The 22410-nt window shown below is 41.6% G+C and overlaps 1 protein-coding gene across 1 annotated transcript in view; it reads left to right on the top strand.

Moving 5' to 3' along the window:
• Positions 1-246: 246 nt before the first annotated feature.
• pitpnm3 (PITPNM family member 3) overlaps positions 247-22410 on the top strand; it is a 128207-nt gene continuing 106043 nt past the window's right edge. Inside the window, exons 1-4 of the mRNA XM_048612362.1 lie at positions 247-326; positions 6842-7031; positions 14778-14897; positions 15318-15502. Coding sequence (XP_048468319.1) covers positions 247-326; positions 6842-7031; positions 14778-14897; positions 15318-15502 — 575 coding nt within the window. The remainder of the gene's footprint in view (positions 327-6841; positions 7032-14777; positions 14898-15317; positions 15503-22410) is intronic.

The raw sequence follows: 22410 nt of genomic DNA, 5'->3' as shown, positions 1-22410 counted from the left end.
CATTCAAAATTAAGTCAGAAGTGCACATAGTTCTCCTATGTTTAAGGGTGATGTGCAACAGTCAGCTTTGTGCAGTTATTACTGATGGTCAGCAGTTTCCTTTGTTACTTCATGAAGTAGAAGGGCATAAGGAGCAGGAGAGTGACAGCTTGCATAGAAGCTGGGGACTAGCAAAGGTTAGTCAGAGCTGAGTGAGGGAAGTGGGGTTAGGGGAGGGGTGGAAGGGTGTGGAGAAGGGGTTGGGGCATGGAGCAGTGGATGATCGAAGAACGAACAGAGGGTACAGTTGGCGATCTGGAGAACAGGATGCATGAAGGAGGGCTCTGGTTGGTCAACAACTGTGGCTGCAATGCTAATACCTCAAGTGAAGCCTCGTCAGGATGCAACCATCCAGGGGAGGCATTGTAGCTGACAGGGACTGGCACAATGCAGCAACAAGAACTAATGCCCAGGAGATGTTGGCGAGGTGACACCAGAGGTGGATGAAGCTGTCCTGGAAGTAGTCATTGAAATACAGCCTCATGGATACAGTGAGAATGGGAATCTCACATCAGTAACCCACAAGGTGACTCATGTCTACTGTAATATTCCAGGGCTTCACAGGTGACATTGCTGTGAATATCACAGGCTGTCACACACCAGTTCAGTAAGGGGTGATTAACGCCTACTGGCATTGTGTGAATTAATTAATCAATGACTCCATAGATGAGGACAGCGAGATGGCAAGGGCATTGGACTTCTCAGCCATCCTTTGTTTCCCTACAGTGTAAATGGTAATTTATTGCACTCATGTGGCCATTGGAGCTCAATAGAAGAAGCCAGTGGCATTTGTGAATTGCAAGGACTTTCACTTGTTGGATGTGACAATGGTCAGTGACCATGAGCAAAGAATCCTGCATGACTATGATCTTGCTCTATGACTCATATATTTTGCATAATTTACAGCTCCCAGAGCTTTCTGAGGCCCTATTCCAGGCCTAGGGCATGATCCACCATTTACAAACCCTTGTGGAAGCTAGATTGTTGCTTACCATTGACAAACCCTGACTCCTTTCTCTCCCAAGCTCTACTGTATCCCTGTTTATATATAGAGCTGCCCCCCACGACACAATTATTATCCTCTGTGCATCCTGAGACTCTGCCACCAATCCCCACAATTAAGTTCCTCCACCTCCCGTCTGCAGCAGTAACTCCCTGATAAACGCTCAATGGTGTTTCGTGGATGAACACTCCAGACTGACGACAGACCAACGGCCTTGAGTGACTTAGCCAGATGGCCCTGAACAATGGGTGGCCAGACCAGCACGACACGTGTACAGCTCCCCGACTATGTCCCTGAGACTCCACAGTTGGGTTACCTTGGCTGATGTTGACCCACTCCCTGTGTTGCAGTGATAAAGATCACCCGACTGTCACCTCCACAACTGGATCACTGATTGTGCCTAAGCCCCTGGACACATATCTGAGGCTGCCTTTGACTTACTGTGCAGGGCCTGCCTTACTGAATCTCTGGGCTTGCCTGAGGACAGCTCCCCTTAGACTTTAGGATATGGCTGTTTGCTTGCCGCACATGCAGTGTGTTTGCCACATAAGCTGCTGATGTGAGATTGGCATTGCATGTTGCCATACAGCAACATGTCCATCCCCTTGACTGGTGACCGCTGACCAGCATGACAAGCTGCCTGGCTTTGTGCCTATGCTAAACTGCAAGGCAATGCAGTAGCACTGTGAATCTTTAAGCTCTGGATGAGCACTAAAATGCAAGGCATGCCAACGATGCAGTGAACATCCAGATAGGTGCTAAGTAAATGAGCACTAAGGGAGCACGTGAGTAGCCCTGAGATGCAGCCTGGTCCAATATGGGTGCCTGTCCCTGCCCGTGAGCTGTCCTTTTAGCAGCAATATAATGAGAGGTGCCAGTGCACACCAAAGTGCAGCAATGATTTGGATTGGACATGTCCCACCATGGTATAAAGAGGCTGGTATGTGTCAGATACCAGCATCTGTGACCATGGTCTGCATGTGGTCACTTCCCATGAAGCATACCTTGAGACATTGGTCCAAGATGGAGGTTCGGACAAGCGGGTGGCAAGCTGGGGTGGCCTGGTACCCGCTGTCGATTTCATGCCAGGAATTCTCAGTATCTAGTTTCCCACCAGTAGATAATACAATGGGGGAACCTGCAAATTAATGAGGCAAGATAAAGTCGTAACGACAGTGATAATGAGCAATAATCCCAGTTAACAGGCCTCTTAGAGCTCACTAGCAGGAATCTTAGCTTAACGTCTGTAACTGACTAGGATAATATGACTTGTGGGTCCTGATGTCGTAAAAGACCTTACTCAACTTCTCGTGATTTTCCCAAATCTTTTACCATTATCCACATAATTCATACCTTGGGAATATTCTGTCCTCTATGAGCAATTCATATATAGCGGCTGATGAGAAAACTGAACTATTATTGCATATGATTTGACGGCTAGGGTTGTTTTCCTTGGGGCCTAGGAGACTGAGGAGGGACGTGACTGAGATGTATAAAATTAAGAGGAGGACAGATAGGGTAGTCAGGAAGAAACTTTGCTCCTTGGTGGAGGGTTCAGTTACCAGAGGCATAGATTTAACAAAAGGGACAGGAGATTTATAGGGGATGTGAGGAAACGTTTTTCACCAGAGGGTGGTGGGAATCTGGAATTATTTCCTGCGATGGTGGAAGAGGCAGAAACCCTCATAACATTTAAGAAGTATTTAGATGTAAACTTGCCATGTCAAGGCTATTGGCCAAATCCTGGAAAATGGAATTAGGATAGATACATGGTTGTTTCTGACTATTGCAGACTCAATGGGCTGAAGGGCCTTCTTTTGTGCTGTAGACCTTCAGGACTGTATGACCTTATGAGAACAGTTGTGTGCATCATCTTTAACATGGGTAACTTGCAATGTAAAAGATAGTGCGTGCAAATTTGATTTGTTTATTTTTTTCTGTATGAAAAGAGGAAGATTTGGGGTAGAAATGCAGCAGTGCACTAATGTGCCTCCTTGCTTGATTTGTTCATATGATCTCCATGATGAGGCACACTCACAGCAGGCATCCATCTTTGAACCAGTCCAAAAAAGACACCGCAAAAGCCAACTGTTAAAGATCATCAAACTTTATCGATTTCAATGCTCTCTGTTTTGCAACAATAGTGTGATGAATGCAAAAATGTGAACACTTTAGACCTACCCTTTCACTAGGGAGTTGTAATTTCACAGAATCACCACATTACTACAATCTAGAAGGAGATCATTCAGCTTATCATGCCTCTACTGGCTATTTTATCTCATGTCAATCTCCTGACTTTTCCCTATAACCCTACACATTGTTCCTGTCCACTGACCAGCTTGGTGCCTCAATTGAACCTGCCTCCACCACATTTCCAGGGAGTGCAATCCCTACTCTAATTACTCAGTCTTAAAATGTTTTTCTCACATTACCTTTACTCCATTTGCTCATCACTTTAAATCTGTCCTGCTTATGCCACATGGATTGTTTTTGTGTTGAAAAATTGATGTGAATTCAAAAGCATAGTATGATTCAGAACTCGACAGTTTAGAAGTGAACCTTGGGGATCTCTGCTTTTAAAGTAGGAAAAATAAATGTCTTTAAAATGGCAATTTATTGCCTGTACCTCTGAAGAACCATGGAACTGTTAATAAAAGAAACGATCATTGCAAATCAGACCTAATTTGAACTGAAACAGAATTGTTATCAATCTAATATTCATTCCTTCAGTGGCCTACTTGTCACATTCCCACAAATTTTATATGTTTAACATCAAAATACGGCCGATATGTCTGTGCACAGGAAAGCAAATATACAGCAAGAAGATGATCTAAAAATAGAACTGTATCAAACCTGATCAATATTAACAGGATGTAAGAGATCCTCTTGTTAGAATTATGTGAAAATACTGTAAGTTTCACATATTTGCAACATTTCTTCAAATAGGTAGCAAAGCATGAACAATTTTTCAAGTGTTACATTAAATTACATTGAATCTACAGCAGAGAGAAATAAGTTTGTTTTCATTACATGTGCGTCAGTGCTAATATAATTGTAGATTGGTGCTAATTAATGGACATTGATTTCAAACTGTGCAGGACATTGTCCTTATGGTCTGAATCATTTCTGTTTTTATTGTGTGTGCTTCAGGAACTGACAGTCATCGCGCAATCACTAAAAGCAAAAAGATGACTTTTCTAACAGTAATTAAGCTCTGGTGACCAAAAAAAGCTGTCAGTGAACCAGACATTTAGTGCTGGATGACCAACGTACTTTATCACCTGGATCAGTGCACAGTCATTTCTCTGGATAATACATTTTAAGAGCTTCATCCTTTATATTGTCTAAAATAAGCAAATTTGAATTTAATAAATATGAAGAGACTTGTGAAAATTGAATGTGTAGTGACACTATCAAACAGAACAGCTCGGAAATTCGGCATTGGCCATCTTTAGACTTACAGAGGATGAAGGGTAAATGCTGCACTAGTATTGAGTTTCAGACTTCATTGTAATAGAGTTGATGAGGTCCCATAGGCCACTACCTTTAAGAAAAAGGAAGAAACCTAAGGTTTTGGAGCAGATTTGTAGCTCGGTTTGTTGGTGTTGTGGTTGGTTGGCACCGAGCTGGTTTGTTGTTCCACAGACGTTTCATTACCCTGCTGGGTACCACCTTCAGTGCAGCCTCCGATGAAGCATCGGTGTGTTTTCCCACCTGGTTTTTAAACTCTGGGGTCCGTTGAGCTGGATTGCCTCACTTCCGGTTTTCCTTCGTAGTGAAGTATATATGGGGTCAAGTTCTATATGTTTATTAATGGCTTTCTTCGTGGAGTGCCAGGAATTTCTAGGAATTCCCGTGCCTGTCTCTGCTTAGCTTGTCCCAGGATCTTGGTGTTGTCCCAGTCGAATTGGTGGTTCTCCTTATCCATGTGAATTGAGATGAGTGAGTATTGGTCATGTCTTTTTGTAGCCGGTTGGTGTTCGTGTACCCTTGTTGTTAGTTTCCTTCCTGTTGTCTGATGTAGTGTTTCTCACAGTATCTGCAGGGGATCTTATAGATGACATTGGTCCTGTCCATGGCGGGGAGTGGGTCTTTAGTTCGGGTGAGCAGTTGTTGTAGGGTTGATGTGGGCTTGTGTGCCACGCTGGGACACACCAAAGACACGACCAATACTCACTCATCTCAATCCACATGGATAAGGAGAACCACGACTTCAACTGGGACAACACCAAGATCCTGGGACAAGCTAAGCAGAGACAGGCACAGGAATTCCTAGAAGCCTAGAAAGCTATTAATAAACACGTAGAACTTGACCCCGTATACACTCCACTTCGAAGGAAAACCGGAAGTGAGGTAATCCAGCTCAATGGACTCCAAAGTTTAAAAACCAGGCGGGAAAACACACCGGCGCTTCATCGGAGGCTGCACTGATGATGTTACCCAGCAGGGTAACGAAACGTTTGCGGAACAACAAACCAGCTCGGTGAGCCAACAAACCTCAAAGGAAGAAATATTTGAAGAAAGTTCATCTACGTATAGCATAGAAAGATGCTACATTCATACAGCATCTTTCTTGACCATCATACATCTCACATCACTTTTGAAGTGTTATAATGTAGGAAACGTGGCAGTCAAGTTGTTTGCTGCAAATTCTCATAAACAGAATTATGATAAAAACCAGATAATCTTTTATTTTCTTGTGGTGTTGATTGAGGGATAAATATTGGCTAGGTGATGGGGATAAAACCCCCTCATGACAGCCGTGTAGCAGACTGGGCTCCTCGGAATAATGTCTGATCAGAAAGATGGCACCACTGACAGTAGAGAGCTCCCTACACTGGAGTGTCAGCCTTAATTTTTGTGCTGAAGTCCTTGGAGGAATCTGGCACAAAATCAGACCCATGATAGTGCTGCAATGGGGTACTTGGGTAAGTATTTTGAGCAGTATTCTCAAGGATGCAAGAGATAATAAATCAATCTTTGTTGAATAAAAATGACTGTTTGCACATGGCTTCCGTTGTGTTTTATTTGCTGACTTGCTGCATGCTGTTGTACAATTTCTTGAGGTTTTACAATAAACTGTACATGGCGTTCCATAACACCATTTCAACATTTCTATTGATTCAAAAGTCTGAACTCTCCTGTAAGTTGGAGGTTCATTTGATAGCACAACATTGGGAGGCTTTATGTTTATAAACTACATGAGCTCCAGGACCTACGCTGTTCCACTCTGCTGCAGCTGTATAGCATTATTGTGCAGTCCTCTTCTATCACCATCCAAATCTTAGGGCCAACTAGTGCACAAACGCTTGAATACTTTTCACAGCAGACTGGTGTTATTCAAGGATGAAAAAATGAATCTATTGGGAATGAATCTTTGCAAGCAACTGGTTCTAAGATTTCAGTGGAAAGCTGGTCACTTTTATTTTGTCTGCAGTATTACAGCTGTATTTTTGTAAAGATTTTTCATTCCTTTCTGTGATAGAAATTTGAAAATGTTAAGAGGCAACAGATTAAGAAGACAGTAACATTGATTGGTGTTTGGTTTCCTGGTGGTTCTATCCTGGACTAAAGAAGAAAATACTTAAGGTTTATTTGAAAGAGGCATTATTTCACTTTTAAATCTTAAAAAATGCAGACCTGGAAATGTCAGCAGAGATCTCATGATTGGCACAGATAAAGAAACACGTTGAGTTAGTTTTTTTTTTAAGTAGCACAATCCCAGATCAAATGTAAAGGACAGGCTTATTTTATTTTACCATTTAGCCTTTTGAATTTCGATTTCTCTTTCCTCTGCAGCTTAAATCCATACAGCTATGATGAAGGCTGTCTGAGTAGCAGTGAAGATCACATTCCACTGGCTGCACTGCCCTTGCTCGCAATCTCTTCCCCACAATATCAGGATGCAGTCACAACAGTGATTAGCAGAGCGAATCAGATTTACAGTGAATTCCTGAAGTCTGTGGATGGGATTGGATTCAATGGCCAGGTTAGTATTCGATTCTGAATGGGCAATTGTTCAAACTCCATTAGATCTGTTAAGGTGACATGAATTGATCACACTTAGTGTCCCGTTTTGTATATAGCTTCATAAACAACAATGTTAACCTTTTCTCAGGTCAAGATAAAGCAGAGGACCTGCCGTTTACAGGCTACATTAGTTTTGCAGATTTACCTACAAAAAGCCTTTGTACAATCATCCAATGTGTGTGAGTTTGCTATGTGACTAGGATCCTTTGGTAGCAGTGAGTCCTGGATTTCCTGAGAAAGGGGGCTTTTAGTCCACCAACACAAGAATGGGCAGGTTTTAGAATTAAATAGATATGGGTATGTGGAACCTGTTCATCCAGGAGTCAGCTGTATGCTTCTCAGCTGACAGGACGTATAACGTTCTCAGCGGTATTTCCTTATTGGTGTACTTAAAGAAATTCCAATATGACTTCACAAGGAGGGTACTGAATGTGTGGAATGACCTGTCTAGATACACACTGGAGGCATTAATGATAAAAGCAAAATTCTGTGGATGCTGGAAATCTGAAACACTCTCAGGGAAATCTGGAGAAACTCAGCAGATCTAGCAGCATCTGAACAGAAGAAACAGAGTTAACATTTTAAATTGAGACTTCTTCAGAACTGGACGCAGACGGTATATAGAAAGGAAGAATTTGATGAATAGTTGAAGGAGTGGTTGATTTGAGAGGTAATCATTTCATGTCCCCTGCTTGGATGACCAAGAGAGTGTTCTAATACCTCGTAAAGTACCTTCACAACGAAAAATGATGGGTGATGTCAGGAACAATGTGATACAGTGGCTCAGCACACTGACTTTCCACATGGACTTAAATCTCCTACAGACTTTTGTTTAATTGTAAGGATCCAACTGGAAACGGTTCGGTGTAATTTAACTAAGTTTTTGGTTGCTACAGGTCCACAGTTAAACTGCTCAGAAAGCTCAAGACAGACATAATATTTCAATGACTTCCCTGGCTATAACTCCAGAAGTAGAATGTTATGGTATTGCCTTTAATTGCAACAAATACTGTGCTTTGTACAGAATACCAAAATTAGGGGAGATAGACCTGAAGGATTAAGACAGCGTCTTTAAAGATAACTGTGCCATTTGTTTTCTTCAGGGTGGATAGAATTCTCTGCATTTTGCAAGTGAATTATTCTGTGAATCTTTGAATCAAAACTTATGGTGATCCATTCCAACTGGAGATAAGATGAATGCCTTATCCCGAATAGATAAAATCTTGCTTTGATTTTCTGGTTCCCACAGTGTGTGCAAACTAACCTAATTTATCTTCAAAGGCTGAGGCAGTTGGGAGCATATATATAATCTCAGAACCTTGGACTGTTGAATAATGCATAACTACTTCATGTGGATATAATTGAGATATATATGTAATGAATAGATATTCCTCTGCAAAATTCAACAGAATTTGTCCAAATATTATTGCTGTTCACATCACATGATACAATGTTGCTTCTGATCAAAGCATATTGATTAAGAATAGATAGATGCCAAGAGTCTTCTATCAAATAATCTGTTGGATTTTCTGTGCTAAGAAAACATTGGAAACTGAAAATGGTAGCTGATAGTAATCAGTGTTACGTTTATATGAATTATAGAATAAGTGTGGAGCATGAAAGCTGTTTTACTGCAGGCATGGAAATCCAAGCTTTTTGTGCTGCTCCTTTATTTTTTTAATCAAGAATGAAAAATTCAGGAGAAAATAGTTAACCTCTTAAAACCCAGGTATTTGAGAAAAATCATTATTTGGATCATCAATAAAACTTGATAAAACAGAATCAATTCCAAAATAATTTCTAGTGAGTGAAAGATAAAGGCAATAAAACAATACTGTGTTCACTGAGAAAATGCTGGAAGCCAGTCGGGTTTCTGAGGAGGGAGGCTTTAGGATTTATGTTTCAACCTTTCTGACTAGCTAATGAAGAACTGTACGGGTCTTGTGATTGAAGTGTGATCTCTGTACTTTTCTGTCTAAGGATGCTGCCTAACATTTTATTTCAGATTTGCGGCATCTGCAGGATTTTATTTCTTGCAAACAAACCACTGATTCTCTATTGATCACCTCTTTAGGGCAAAAAGTTTGTTTCTTCCAACATTTGATGCCCAGACAACCAAAGTTCAACTCCTCTGAAGGTTGATCTGTGAAATGATCCCAGCTTATGGTAATGCTGGTTAAGTCTGATTCCAGAGAAATCAGAGAGATCTGGATTGATAGATCATGAGCAGAATTTTCTGCTCCTTTGAGCAGCACTGACTTGGCAAGAAAATACAGTAAAAATCAACTTCTTGATGAAAAGAAAAATAGTGTCTGATTTTCCCCTTAGGGTTTAAACGACAGGTTCAGAATCTTGCTAATGAATAGCAACTACCTCAATGCCATGCATTTGCATCTTGTTATTAACCAAACTGGCTTCCTTTCTATGCAGCTTTTAATTCTCCTCTCCATCCCTGAGAAAGTAGACCTCGCCAACAATATCCACGTCCCATTAGTGGGAAAAGAAAACTGTCTTCACAACAACACTCTTTGTGTTAGACACTGACCTTTTCAACCCTTCAGCCAAGCAAGTTGACATTAGCAAACCACCAGCCCCAGCACATCACCATGCCTACTTTCAAACCAACTCACACACCATTTCAGCCCATCAGGACTTCACTTTGGACCTTGGGACACTTTGTAACTTGCCAGCTTCTGCAAAGTACCTCTGTGTGTAGGGATGCGTGCATCTTGTATATCGACACCTGCATTTTAAGGACTACTTCCTTAGCACTCACTCACTTCATTCTTACTTAGAAGATGTGAGCTTCTGTGGCTGGCATTGCTTTGTAGCACAAAGGATGAGTCATGAAACTTGTCATGATTCAGAGCAGTGAACAGTCGAGCAGGTAGATATATTTCTGTACTGCAGCATGTCACGTCAATATCACATCTACAGTGACACATGGAGAATACTCTGTATGGGCTTCAATTGAATGGCTTTTGTGAAAGGCAAAGGGGAAGCAGTCCTTAGTCCAGACAAAGGGGCCTGCAGTCAGCTGAGGTCTCAATGGACTCCAGTCTGGGGGAGCCGGCCAAGGTCAGTTCTGCAGGTCAGATACATCCTGTCCAGGGATGACAGGTCCAGCAGTCAGGCTGCTGTAGGGGGAGGGACATTTCCTACAATGAGACAACATGAGAGATCAATATAACGACAATGGATGGAAGAGCAGACAAAAGGTGACACATGATCAAGGGATGTCATAAGTTGTCCAAAGTGAGTAAGAAGGGCATGAATGGTTTGTAGTTTGGGAGGCTGAGGAGGGTGAGAGCTGTTGAGTGGATGCATGCAATAATGAGAGTTGCACTCCATGAGCCTTGGAGAGTGGTGTGTGCAGTAGCAGAGTTAGGATAACTGGTGATGGTGTGAATGGAATGGAGCAGAGAGACGACGGTGGCACTTATGCAGCAGATTCATGCTGAAGATAATTAACCTACTCCCTGCATGTCTGTGTGTCATGCTGACTGAACCTGACAGTATGGCCTCCTTTACTGATCAGCAGGAAAAAAGCATGGACTTCCTTTCTATCACTCCATCTACCAGCACTTTCAGGCCCCTGTTTGTGAATGGAGGCGTGAATGTGCCTTTCTGGGCCCTGTCCTCAGAGGTAATACTGGAGTCCTGAGGGGTCACACTGATACATCACAGTGTAAATACCGTATCCTGGCTTGTTGCACCTGTGGTGCTGCAGGGATGGGGTTTAACTATGGCATCAGTGACAAGAACATTGTACACTCCCAACTGTGGTGAGTATTTCAGACTTACCTGTTGCATGATTCCACAAAATGGCCATTTGCAGATTGAATGAGATGAAGGGTAGGAGATAATGTGATAGAAGTGACAGGAGACCTGATGGATCAGGCAACATAAATCTCACTCAGGGAAAAGTGGAAAAATGGGAAAATTCAGCTCATCAGTTTTAATTTTGAAATTTGATTACCATGCTGGTCAGTCACTGAACACATTTGCAAGAGACTTTCAATTTATTGGTAACAAAATAACTAAGTTTGTTACACAAAAATGAGAGGAGAAACAGCATATCACAATTTGGAAAGATGTTATCATAAACAGCAAAGAGAAAAATTTAACCCTTTCTCTCAGCAATATCCTTTACAGAGACTAAACCAAAGTGAAGTGTCACTCCTATCTTCACTCTTTCTTACTCAAATGACCAGGTCACAAACATTTTCTTCCAGTGACCTTGTGCACATTTACCAGATGTCATTTTCTCCATCTGTTTCTTTCCAATGTACACAGCCACGTGCTAACTCACCGACATTTTCTTGCTGCACTTGAAGACACAATGCTTTTTCCAGCCCTGTCTCCTTGGATTGTTAAAACAGCTTAAGACTTCTTTCCAACTAAGATGGCCCATAGACTGCCAAAGATAAATTGCCATTCTACTGGTATGGATTTTTATTTTTGTACAGAGCCTAACTTTAACGTAATAACACAGAGAGAAATGACTGTGGATGCTGGAGTTCCGCATTAAGAGCAGAAAAAAAGCTCCAAATACTCAGCAGGTCAGGTCACATTTGTTGAGAGAGACACATTAGCTATTGTTTCAGGTCTGTGACCTTTCATCAGAACACAATAAAAAGTCATGGCCGTCAAATGTTCTTTGGAAGTCTCTGGTCCTTTCGAGGGTGGGCAAGGTGTTAGGAATGTTGGCAAAATGGCAGGAAAAGGTAGTGAGAGGGGGGTGTGACGTCTTACTGCAGCCACTGATATGTTGCCAGTGGTGGGATGTTGACAGGTCAGCCATTCCCTGGAAGACCCATTGAGCTACTGACGTGGTTTGTTACTTGCATCAGGAGCACCTGCTGCCACATGGGAAGACTGCCAGGCGAAAAGTGCCTGCTTGCCTATGGTTACTGTTGAGTATGGCCCAGATTACGGGCACCCCATTGCCCATGGAATGGCTCCGGCAATGACTGGAAGCACCATCTCTGTGGTCAGCAGATTCCCTTCAATCCCCAATATTTGTTGGTTCCCCAAGCCCAACTCTTTTATGTTTGAGAATCACCTACAACTGGGGCAGCCGCTTCCTGGAGGAGCAACTTCAGCAATGCCACTGTTCGTGGGGGCACTGATAAGTTGCTGGCCTGTCTGGTTGAGCTGTCGGTTCCTAGGGTTAAGATGCTGTGCCTTTTCGACTGGTGGGCCCAGCAATGGCCTCTTCAGTTGGTTGCTGTCAGCAATATGTTTGCATAGATTCCGCCATCTGTTTTCACCTCCCACTTTTGCATCCAGTGGTTTCTCCAAAAAAAAATCCAATCCACTATTTTTTTTTAGCTTTTCCACAAATATGGGGAGACCTGTTGGATGTTGATAGTGAGTACTTAGGACAATGTGTCTGCTTTTTAATTCTATCCCTCTAGAAATATACTGAATGCTTTTGTTGTTTTCTTTAAGAGCTTGATTATCATGTGTTTCCATGACCTGTGTAGCTGTCCTCCTAGATCCTTCTATTCCTCTACTTCACTTCGATATTGATTTTCCAAGGGGTGCATAACTTCCTTAGAATTCTTGCCAGATGTGTTACTTTGCAGTTTCTATGGGTGATGATGTTGAATAACTTTTCAAACATTTCTGTTGTATATAAGAATTTCACCTTAGCCACAGGTGTAGTACAGCCCTGAAGTACAGTGCAGATTTTAAGTTGTGTATGTAACACCTACATTAATGCTTAGCCTGGCACCCTTAGATTAAGCTGTCGTGAACCTGAAGTGATAATTTCCAGATTTAATTATTTGGTGAGATGTTGTTATATATCAAACGCATGAAGCACCCTCGTCAATATTCATGATAACATCTGATTTTGATTTTAAGTCTAAATATAAATAACGTCCTTGGGACTTCAAAATAATATTGAGAAATGTAATGGACACTTGCAGAGCTTAACATGATCCTAGGTTTTCATGAAGATTCTGGTGGCAGTTTTAAACTATTCAGTATTTTCCTTGATGAAATATAATGGCATCTGAGCCTTCAGTGAAACTTTGACTGTGTATTTGCCGGTCCATTCACTAAATGTCTACTAATATGTGCAGTAATTAAAAATCCAAAGACTGTGTTATGCATAGATAACAACAGTTATATCTTGGAGTTATGCAGAGATGATGCAGAAATTCATAAGTGTGTCGGAACTTTATTTACAGTGCTTTAAAATGTCTACTCTGTCAGGCATTTAGCATCTTCCAACAGCTAATTTCCAGCTTTGATTACTTTAACTAATTAAGCCCAGTGAGCATCAATACTAAAGAAAATCACATAATCAAACAGAGAATGACGAAGACCGGAATAACATTACTTTTGATGTTAACAAAAGTGGGATGAGAATCAGGCAGATGGGACCAACGTAAGCTCCAAATTCTATTGATCTTGGCAGCACAGGGCCTGGTGATTTTAAGAGTTACAGTCAAGCCTTGCGATTGGAATCAGGGGCCGTCTCTGGGGGTCAAAACCATTGAGGAGCCTCTGGCTGAAATACAGTCAAATTTACTGATACCAGCAGACCCAGCCACACTTGTAGGGAAAGGCATTGTCATTACCACTCATTCAGAAGAGCAGGTTATAAATTGAAGACCACAGGCAGGGAGCCAGATGTAAACCAGTAAAGTCTCTCAAACATTGTTCACTAGCCACTAGCCAGATAAGCAGGCAACCAATTACACTTCAACAAAGTGGGCCCTGCCTCCATTCCAAGAAGCAGGGAGTCCACTGGATTATGCTGAAGACCCCACTACCATCACTCATCCGGAACAGCCCAGTATTCCTTTCCAATCTCAATTTTGAACTTCAGTTCACAAGAGGCCTGTTCGCGAGATAGGTGACATGACTAAATTGTGCCCTTTGGATAAGTTAGTAGTCACTCCTTGTGATCAAGAATAGTGGAGAACATGTTTGAAATTAGGAAATGTAACTGTAGAGTTAACTGGTTGAAGAAGTCCACCAGAGAACTGGGTGGGGGAGGGGAGTGTGTGGTGGTGTGGGTGTATGGGGGTAGGTGGATGGGAAGGTGGAAGTGCGAGGGAGCACACCTCCATGTTGCAGAGCTTTCCAAGGAAATGAAGGTATTCTTATGGACAAAAATTACATTTGCATTGCTGATATGGGACACAGATTCACATACGTGCAATTCAGTATAATGAAACGTATAGTGTTATATTACCTGATGTGGAATATAGCTATATGGAGATCATTCATATGAGGAGGAACCTGTTATTAAATTTGGTTCTTTCATTGTGGGTTTAAGTACATGGAATGTGATAATTCACACAGGAAGAAACCTGCTATTACATTTGGCTGTCCCAGTCTAAGTTACAAGGCTGTAGAGAATGGTAATTAAATAGACTGAAACCTGCTATTATGCTTGGCTCTCCTATTGTGTCTCTAAATATGTGGGGAATGGTAGCTGCATTGGATGAAACCTGTTATTTGGCTCTCCCATTGTGGAGTTTGAAGACATGGGGAGTGATAATTACTCTGGGGGGAATATCTGCAGTTCCATTTGGCTCACCTGATACATGCAACGTATAGATGGTACGATCTAATACAGTATGAAAACCGACATGGCCACCCTTCATCTCAAACACACTTAAACCATTAAATGGAGTAGTATTCCAAAGGAAATGATCATTTGTTTTTGTTTTATCCACAATAGGTTTGCTTGATTGGGGACTGTGTTGGAGGTATCCTGGGATTTGATGCCTTGTGTTACAGTGCACATACGACATGCGAAAGCCAGAACAGCAGCAGGAGGGGGAGTATTGGCAGTATACAGGTACCAGAAATTTTACAGGAATATTCAATTAAATACTGACTAGAGTAAAAATAAAATCAACTGACCTAGCACCAATATGTAAGTGATGTCAATGGGTTTGAACCTGTTAGGTACTTGTTTCTGATTTAATTGGCATTCCAGTCTGCTTTGTTCAGCATGAAGAAACGGTAATGTTCTCTTCTTTTTCTGCCTCCTTTGATAATGCTGACTTTAACCCTCTTGAACACAATAGTAACATCCTCACTCCTTATCAACATGAACTGAATTATGTTGTTCACACTGTGATAGAACGGTCGGTAATTTTGAAAAAGATTCTGTGTCTGCAACAGGTTCTTCGAAGAAATGGAAAAATGTTGAATTCTACCCTATGATTCTCACAAACCATTTGCTAATCACTGTTTCTTTTTACTTCTACAAAAGGATAACACACTTTTAACAGATGAAGCTGGATCCGACTTCAGCTCCAGCAAACGACTTAGCAAAAGCAACATAGACATCTCAGGGATTGATGCTGAAGAACAAAGGAAACCATTTCCAAGGAAACAAAGTGACTCTTCTACCTACGATTGTGATCCCATTGCACAGAATCATGCTTTTCTAACAAGGTAGCAGTCACAGAGGCCACAAATCAAGATTGAGTAGAAACATTGGGAAAGGAATGGTGGTACTTTATTCTGTAAACCATAAAAGGCAATTCAAATCTAGTAGTTTTAATTTTATCGGCCAAGACCTTCTGATTGGAAAGTAGTCATTGCAGCAGCGTTGCTGTAAATTGTGTATTGGGACCGTGCGGAAGTCCCAATGAAATTGAAAGTACAGGAATTGTCCTAGAAGTTGGATCTTCCAATAGGCCATTACCCAGCATCTGGAACCCTCTGAAAAAGGCCCCTGACTCTGAGATAGAGTTGGAGACTTTGGGTGGTTCTGACTTAATTTGCTTAATGGTCACTCAGAATAAGTTACAGAAATTAAAACCTACTCTAACTTCTGGATAGTGATTAAACTGACACCACTGTCCCCCTCCTTGACTAACCTCCTCCGATCTCAAATACCCTTGGACATTTGACCCGTTGATGGACGTGACGCTTGCTCCAATTTGACTTGGTCCTTTCTTAGGCTCCAAAGCCCGCTATTCGCCATAGATACCTAAACCCACCAACCCTCACTCCTCACCGAACCCCTTCAGACATTCCTACACCTAACTCCATCCCTGAATTTCAGCTGACACACTGTCCAGACCTGAACCCCACCACCAACCAATCTTTATGCCTGCACTGACCTGCCCTCTGCCCTCATCAATTCGCTAACTTACCATCTGCTGTCCTACTCACCTACCACTCTACCAAGCACTTTACTCACTTACCTCATCCACAGTGCCCACTCACCTACACTTATCCTCCAGAAGAGACAATAAATAACATTGAATAGTGAAATGATAAGAAAAATGAATTGTGCTTGGAATTAGTAGATAACAATGACATTAAATCTTGAGGAAATAAAAATCGTTACATTACAATTAATCAGTAAAAATAGCATTAAATGTTTAAAAAGAACAGGGAAAATTATAAAATGCTATGTAATGCCTGTAGAACTTTTGTCTTTAAGTGTCGATCTCTCTGGTTGTTTTGCTGCTGCTGCTTGTAAAGACATTACCAGGTCCTCTGGTGTCAGGGAAGGTTAGGCTTTGCCTTCAACTGCGCTGCATTCAGGCCGCAATAACAACTGTGATGGAGGCATTCAGGGTTCTCCAGACTCGGGTGCTTGACCGCAAAAAATCACAGGAAGACAATTTTTCACTTTTTTTGACAGGATTACCATTGGTAATTGGAAGGTCTGGGCCATAATTTCGGAGAAATATGTTTAGACTATTATGGAGTTTGATGAATTGGAGTATTCATTCATTCATTCAGTCCACACCAAGGGTTCCTGACTCATGTAGAGATATTGTGTGCTTGACATCCAGTATCTTCCCTGCTACATGTCCGTTAAGCCTGAATTTTGATGGTAAATGTTGACTGGCTGTTCATCAGAAGGTAGAACTATTTTTACGGACAATATGATTGGATGTCTAAAGCAGCACGTGTAATGTGCACACACATTTGAGGCAAACGTGCAAGACACTAAATTGATGAGGATATGAACACACAGGATAAATGGTTACCAGCTGAATGCACAGCAGGCACGTTAGATTTAATGGCAGTGGTCTAATTTTGGAGCTCAGAACTCCAGCAGCACCCTTACTTAGCCTTGCACAGCTGAATAGCTGTTCAGTAGTTAAACAGAGCCGTACCGTCAAAATGCCAGGTAATGGCCAAGTACAGCAGGGATAGAATCTAACCACCTTTCCTCAACATGCAATGGCATTACCAATGATGACTCCTCTGGCATCAAAATCCTTTGAAAGGGAAGTAACTGGACTGGCATATACGTACTGCAGCTACAATCTCGAGTTAGAATTGGAAATTCTTTAGCAAGTCATGCATATCCTGACTCCTGACACACAAAGCCTTCCCACTATCTACAAGACACAAGTCAGAAGTGATGCAGTACTTTACACTTGTCTGAATGAGTGCAACTACAACAATATTCAAGAAGCTCATTACAATGGAGTGCAAAGTAGTCTGCTTGATTGGCATTGCATTCATCAGCTTAACATTTCGCTCACTCCAACACCAGTGCGCAGGAGGAGCGTAGTGCACCATTTTTGAGAAGTATAGCAGCAAGTCAACAAGCACCTTCCAATCCACAACTGTTACACCCTAAAAGTCAAGAACAGCAGGTGCATGATCAAAAATTACCCTGAATTTGAACTATCATCTTTTTTTTTCCCCCACTAATTATGGGTCAAAATCCTGCAGCTCCTTTCCTAATAGCACAATGTGAATGCCTACTCCCCATTGACTGCAGCAATTCAGGAAGTTTGCTCATTATCCTTTCTCTGGATATTTTGGGATGGGCATTAAATACTGGGCTAGCCAATGATACCTACATCTTATGAATAAAGATAAAAAACAAGGAAATATCTGCTCCCATGCTACTTAATGGGACCATCAACTATGTTAAGGTCAGTTACTGATCCATTTCTCCTGGCTGTTGCTGCAATTGCACAAATGCTGAGTGCTTTCCCAGGTTCTTTAAAGTCCACAGTGAGTGGTGTGACAGGCACTAAGGGTGTTGGTCTTAATTCCAAGGTTTTGGCATAAACAGCTTGCTCCCAGACCTGGATAAGGTGCCAGGCAATGCCCTTGGAATACAACATGATTGAAGAGAGGCTGTGCAGAGCAGCTGAAGCTACTGGTGGTACAGGGTGCATGTGACCGTAAGCACATCAATCCTCATGTACTGCATGAAAACATTCCCCAATAACGGACTTGAAAGGGATTTCACTCCATCAACCTCCATCTGGGGTTTAACTAGGGGCACGAACTCTTGCAGATCACTATCCAGTATCCTGTCAGTAATCATGATGTGTTCATTCCCCCGAATGCCTACTGTATACACTGAATTTGAGCCACTTCAACATAGCCCTGGTTATGTATCTGCTTGTGACATGACTGACAATTTTATTATGAAACCTATTTAAATATTTGGAGCACAGGCGAATTGAAATCCGTGTTACCACAGAAAATGTGATAAGGCAGTACAATGGTGTGTTGAAGCATCTTGATTGCTTCTTGGACTGCTCTGAAAGATTCCTGCTGTGCTTGTGTGTGTGTGTGTGTGTGTATGTCAAGATTAGTTGCATTCTGCTACATCTGATTGGTACCCTATGTACTTCATTCGAAATTTACTCCTTCACCACCAATACACAGTAGCAGCAATGTGTACCACCTACAAGATGCACTGCAGTAGCTCAGCCAGGCTCCTTCAGCTACATGGGAGCATCACCATTTCCAAGCCACACACCATCCCAACTTGGAACTATATTGTTATTTCCTTCTGTGTCGCTGGGTCAAAATCCCTTCTCAACAGCACTGTGGATGCACCTAAAACCCATGGACTACAGCCACTCAAGAAGGCAGCCCTTCAAGAGAAATTAGGGATAAGCAATAGATGTTGGTCTAGCCAATGGTGAGCACATTTCATGAATAAATGCTACACAGCATTGCCATCAAGAGGGTACGGAACTTGCTACCAACTAGTTCGTGATGAGGGAGTGCAGCAGCATGGGAAGCTGGAGAATGGAAGGAGGTGACTCAGACAGCTCAGATTTAACCCGGTCATCATTGAAGAGCTAATCTGAATGCAGTACCAACAATGGCAAACCCAACTAACCACTCACCAATAGCCCACACCTTACACTCCCTTTCTTACTGACCAGCACAGCTTTCTTTTTCCCACAATACACCAGAAAATTCACTGCAAAATACTGATTGCCACCCACTTGTTTCAGTTGAAGCACAGGGTTCTTGTGGCATGTGGTGGTGTCCTGACATATGAGCTAGTAGGTCCAAGTTCAAGTCCCACCTGCTGCAGAGGTGTATCATACCATGTCTGGGACGTTTGATTAAAAATATCTATAAATGAAGCCAGTGCCAAGTAGCATACAAAGGTCAATTAATCACCCCATGCATTCCGGATCCTGACCCAAACATCAAATTTCCTGTTCCTCTAATGCTGCCTGGCCTGCTGTGTTCCTCCAGCTCCACACTATGTTATCTCTGACTCCAGCATCGGCAGTTCTTACTATCTCATGCACTCCCTTAATGTGTCTTTCCTTTGCTTTTGCCTGTCTTGTGCTGCTTTGCAATGCTACTCCAGTAGTTTTAGACTTTACTCGATGAAAAAATAGGTTAAAAACTGAGCTTGATGTTAGCACTTACTCTCTTGCCTTGCTGAGTTGACAAATTGATCCAGTAATCAGGCAACTGGAACAGAAACTTCACAGTGCATCATTGTCATCATAAAAAACAGCTCTCTTCGTCCGATTTATCTTTACTGCTAGCGCAGTAAAGTTGTCCTTTATTGAGTATATTTGTGACCCTTCAAATAACTGCAGGAAGGATTGCAGTTAGAAGGAGATGAGTTTGCATTGGCCTACTCTGCATTCTCTTTTTATCGGCAGTGTAGCAGGATAGGAATTGGTATATATTACACCATTTATACCTGAGGTGTTAATTGAATTGTTTGACATTAATGTAAATGATTTGGATAAGAATATAGAAGGCATGGTTCGTAAGTTTGCAGGTGACACCAGAATTGGCATAGTAGACAATGAAGAAGGTTTTCTAAGATTTCAAGGGGATCTTGATCAAATGGGTCAATGGGCTGAAAAATGGCAGATGGAGTTCAATTTGGAGTTTATTGCATTAAACAAGGGTGAGGTTTGTATAATTAATAGTAGGGCTTTGGGTAGTCTTGTAGAACAGAGGGATTTAGGGGTGCAGGTATGTAATTCTTTGAAGTTTGCATCACATATAGACAGGGTGGTTAAAAATGCATTTAACACGTTTGCCTTCATTGCTCAGACCTTTGAGTATAGGAGTTGGGAAGTCATGTTGACGTTGTAGAGGACACTGGTGAGGCCTCTTCTGGAGTACTGTGTGCAGCTCTGGTTACCCTGTTATGGGAAGGATATTGTTAAGCTAGAGAAGGTTCAGAAAAGATTTACCAGTATGTTGCTGGGTACGGAAAGTTTGAGTTATGAAGAAAGACTGGATAGGTTGGGACTTTTTTCAATGGAGCATAGGAGATTGACGGGTGACCTTATAAAATCATGAGGGGTATAGATAGGATTAATGGTAGGTGTCTTTTCCCTAGGATGGGGATTTCAAGACTAGGGGGCATTTTTTAAGGTGAGAGGAGCAAAATTTTAAAAAGGCAAGAGGGGAAAGTTTTTTACCCAGAGGGTGTGCAGTGAACTTCCTGAGGAGGTGGTGGGTGCAGGCACAATTACCACATTCAAAAGACATTTAGATAAGTAAATGAATTGGAAAGGTTTGGATGGATATGGGCCAGCAGCAGCTAGGTAGAGCTAGTTTGGGATTATGTTCAGCATAGACTGATTGGATCGAAGGGTCTGTTTCTGTGCTGTATGACTCTACGAATACTTTGCATCTGTCTTTACCTGTGAGGCAGATGCTGACCAGGCCATGATGACTGAGGAGAAAACTCAGTCAATAGAAGAGTTTAAAAATAATAAAGAGTAAATACGGGATAAATTATTGGTATTTAAGTCGCTCAGACACCGTGGCCAGATAAACGTATGCAGGGATATTGAAGGAAGTAAGAGTGAAAATTTCAGAAGCACTGGCAATTATCTTTCAATGTTACCCAGATTTATATGGGATGCTGGTGGATTGGAGAAATGTAAACATTACACTCTTATTCAAAAAGGTAAAGACTGGCACAGTAATTGCAGACCAGTTATTTTAACTTCAGTGGTGGGGAAACTTCTAGAAGCAATTATTTGAGATAGGACTAGTAGTAACATGGAAAAAATAATGGGTTAATTCAGAAGAGTCAGCATGGATTTCCTAAAGGAAAATCAAGTCTAATTAACCTGCTGGAGTTCTTTGAAAAGGTAACGGAGAGGATCGATGAATGCAATATTGTTATGTGTAGTTGTAAAGGATACATTGCCGCACAATACACTTGTGAGGAAAATGATAAGTCGTGGAATAAAAGGGACAATAGCAACAGGGGTACAAAACTGGCTGACAGATAGGACATAGGGAGTAATAATCAATTGGTATTTTTTGGGCTGGAGCATGGTATCTGGTGGAAGGTTTGTCAGTATTAAGACCCTTAGTTTCCTGATATATGTAAATAATCTAGATTTTGGTATGCAGACGATAATTTCAAAGTTTGTGGATGATGTGAAACTTAGAAGAAATTTTAAAATTGTGAGGAGCAGGGAAGGTGATGCTCTAGGGTATATTGCATATTGCATCTAGTCTTCATTATTGCTATTCTAAAGGGTTTGCAGAAGCAGAGAGACCCAGGTGTGTATGTGCATTAGTCATTTAAGGTGGCAAGACAGGTCAAGAGAACTGTTAGTAAAGCATATTGCATCTAGTCTTCATTATTGCTCTGTTATTGCTAGGCTATTAATCCAGAGGGCCAGGTCATGTTGTTGGGACTAGAGTTCAATGGCAGATGGTGGAATTTGAATTCAATAAAAAATCTGGAATTAGACCATGAAACCATTGTCAATTGTCAGGAAAAACACATCTGGTTCATGAATATCTTTAGGAAAGCAAATCTACCATCCTTACCTGGTCTGTCCTATACTACAACACAGTTGACTCTTGACTGCCCTCTGGGCAATTAGGGATGGGTAATAAATACTGGCTATGCCAACAACACCCACATCCCGTGAATTATATTTTTAAAATGCGGGATTTCAAAAAGACATTGATAAGTTGGTGGTATGGGTGATTGGTAGCAGATAAAGTCCAAAGTGGAGAAATGTGAGCTGATGCACTTTTGATACAAAGAACATAGAGAAACATTATGAAATAAAGAGTATTATTCTAAAGGCTTTGCAGAAGCACAGACACCCAGGTGTGTA

This window comes from Rhincodon typus, chromosome 26 (genome assembly GCF_021869965.1).
Source record: "Rhincodon typus isolate 14 chromosome 26, sRhiTyp1.1, whole genome shotgun sequence".
NCBI lineage: Eukaryota > Metazoa > Chordata > Chondrichthyes > Orectolobiformes > Rhincodontidae > Rhincodon > Rhincodon typus.
Note: the sequence above shows the minus strand (reverse complement) of the source record. Positions and strands in the feature narration are given on the sequence as shown.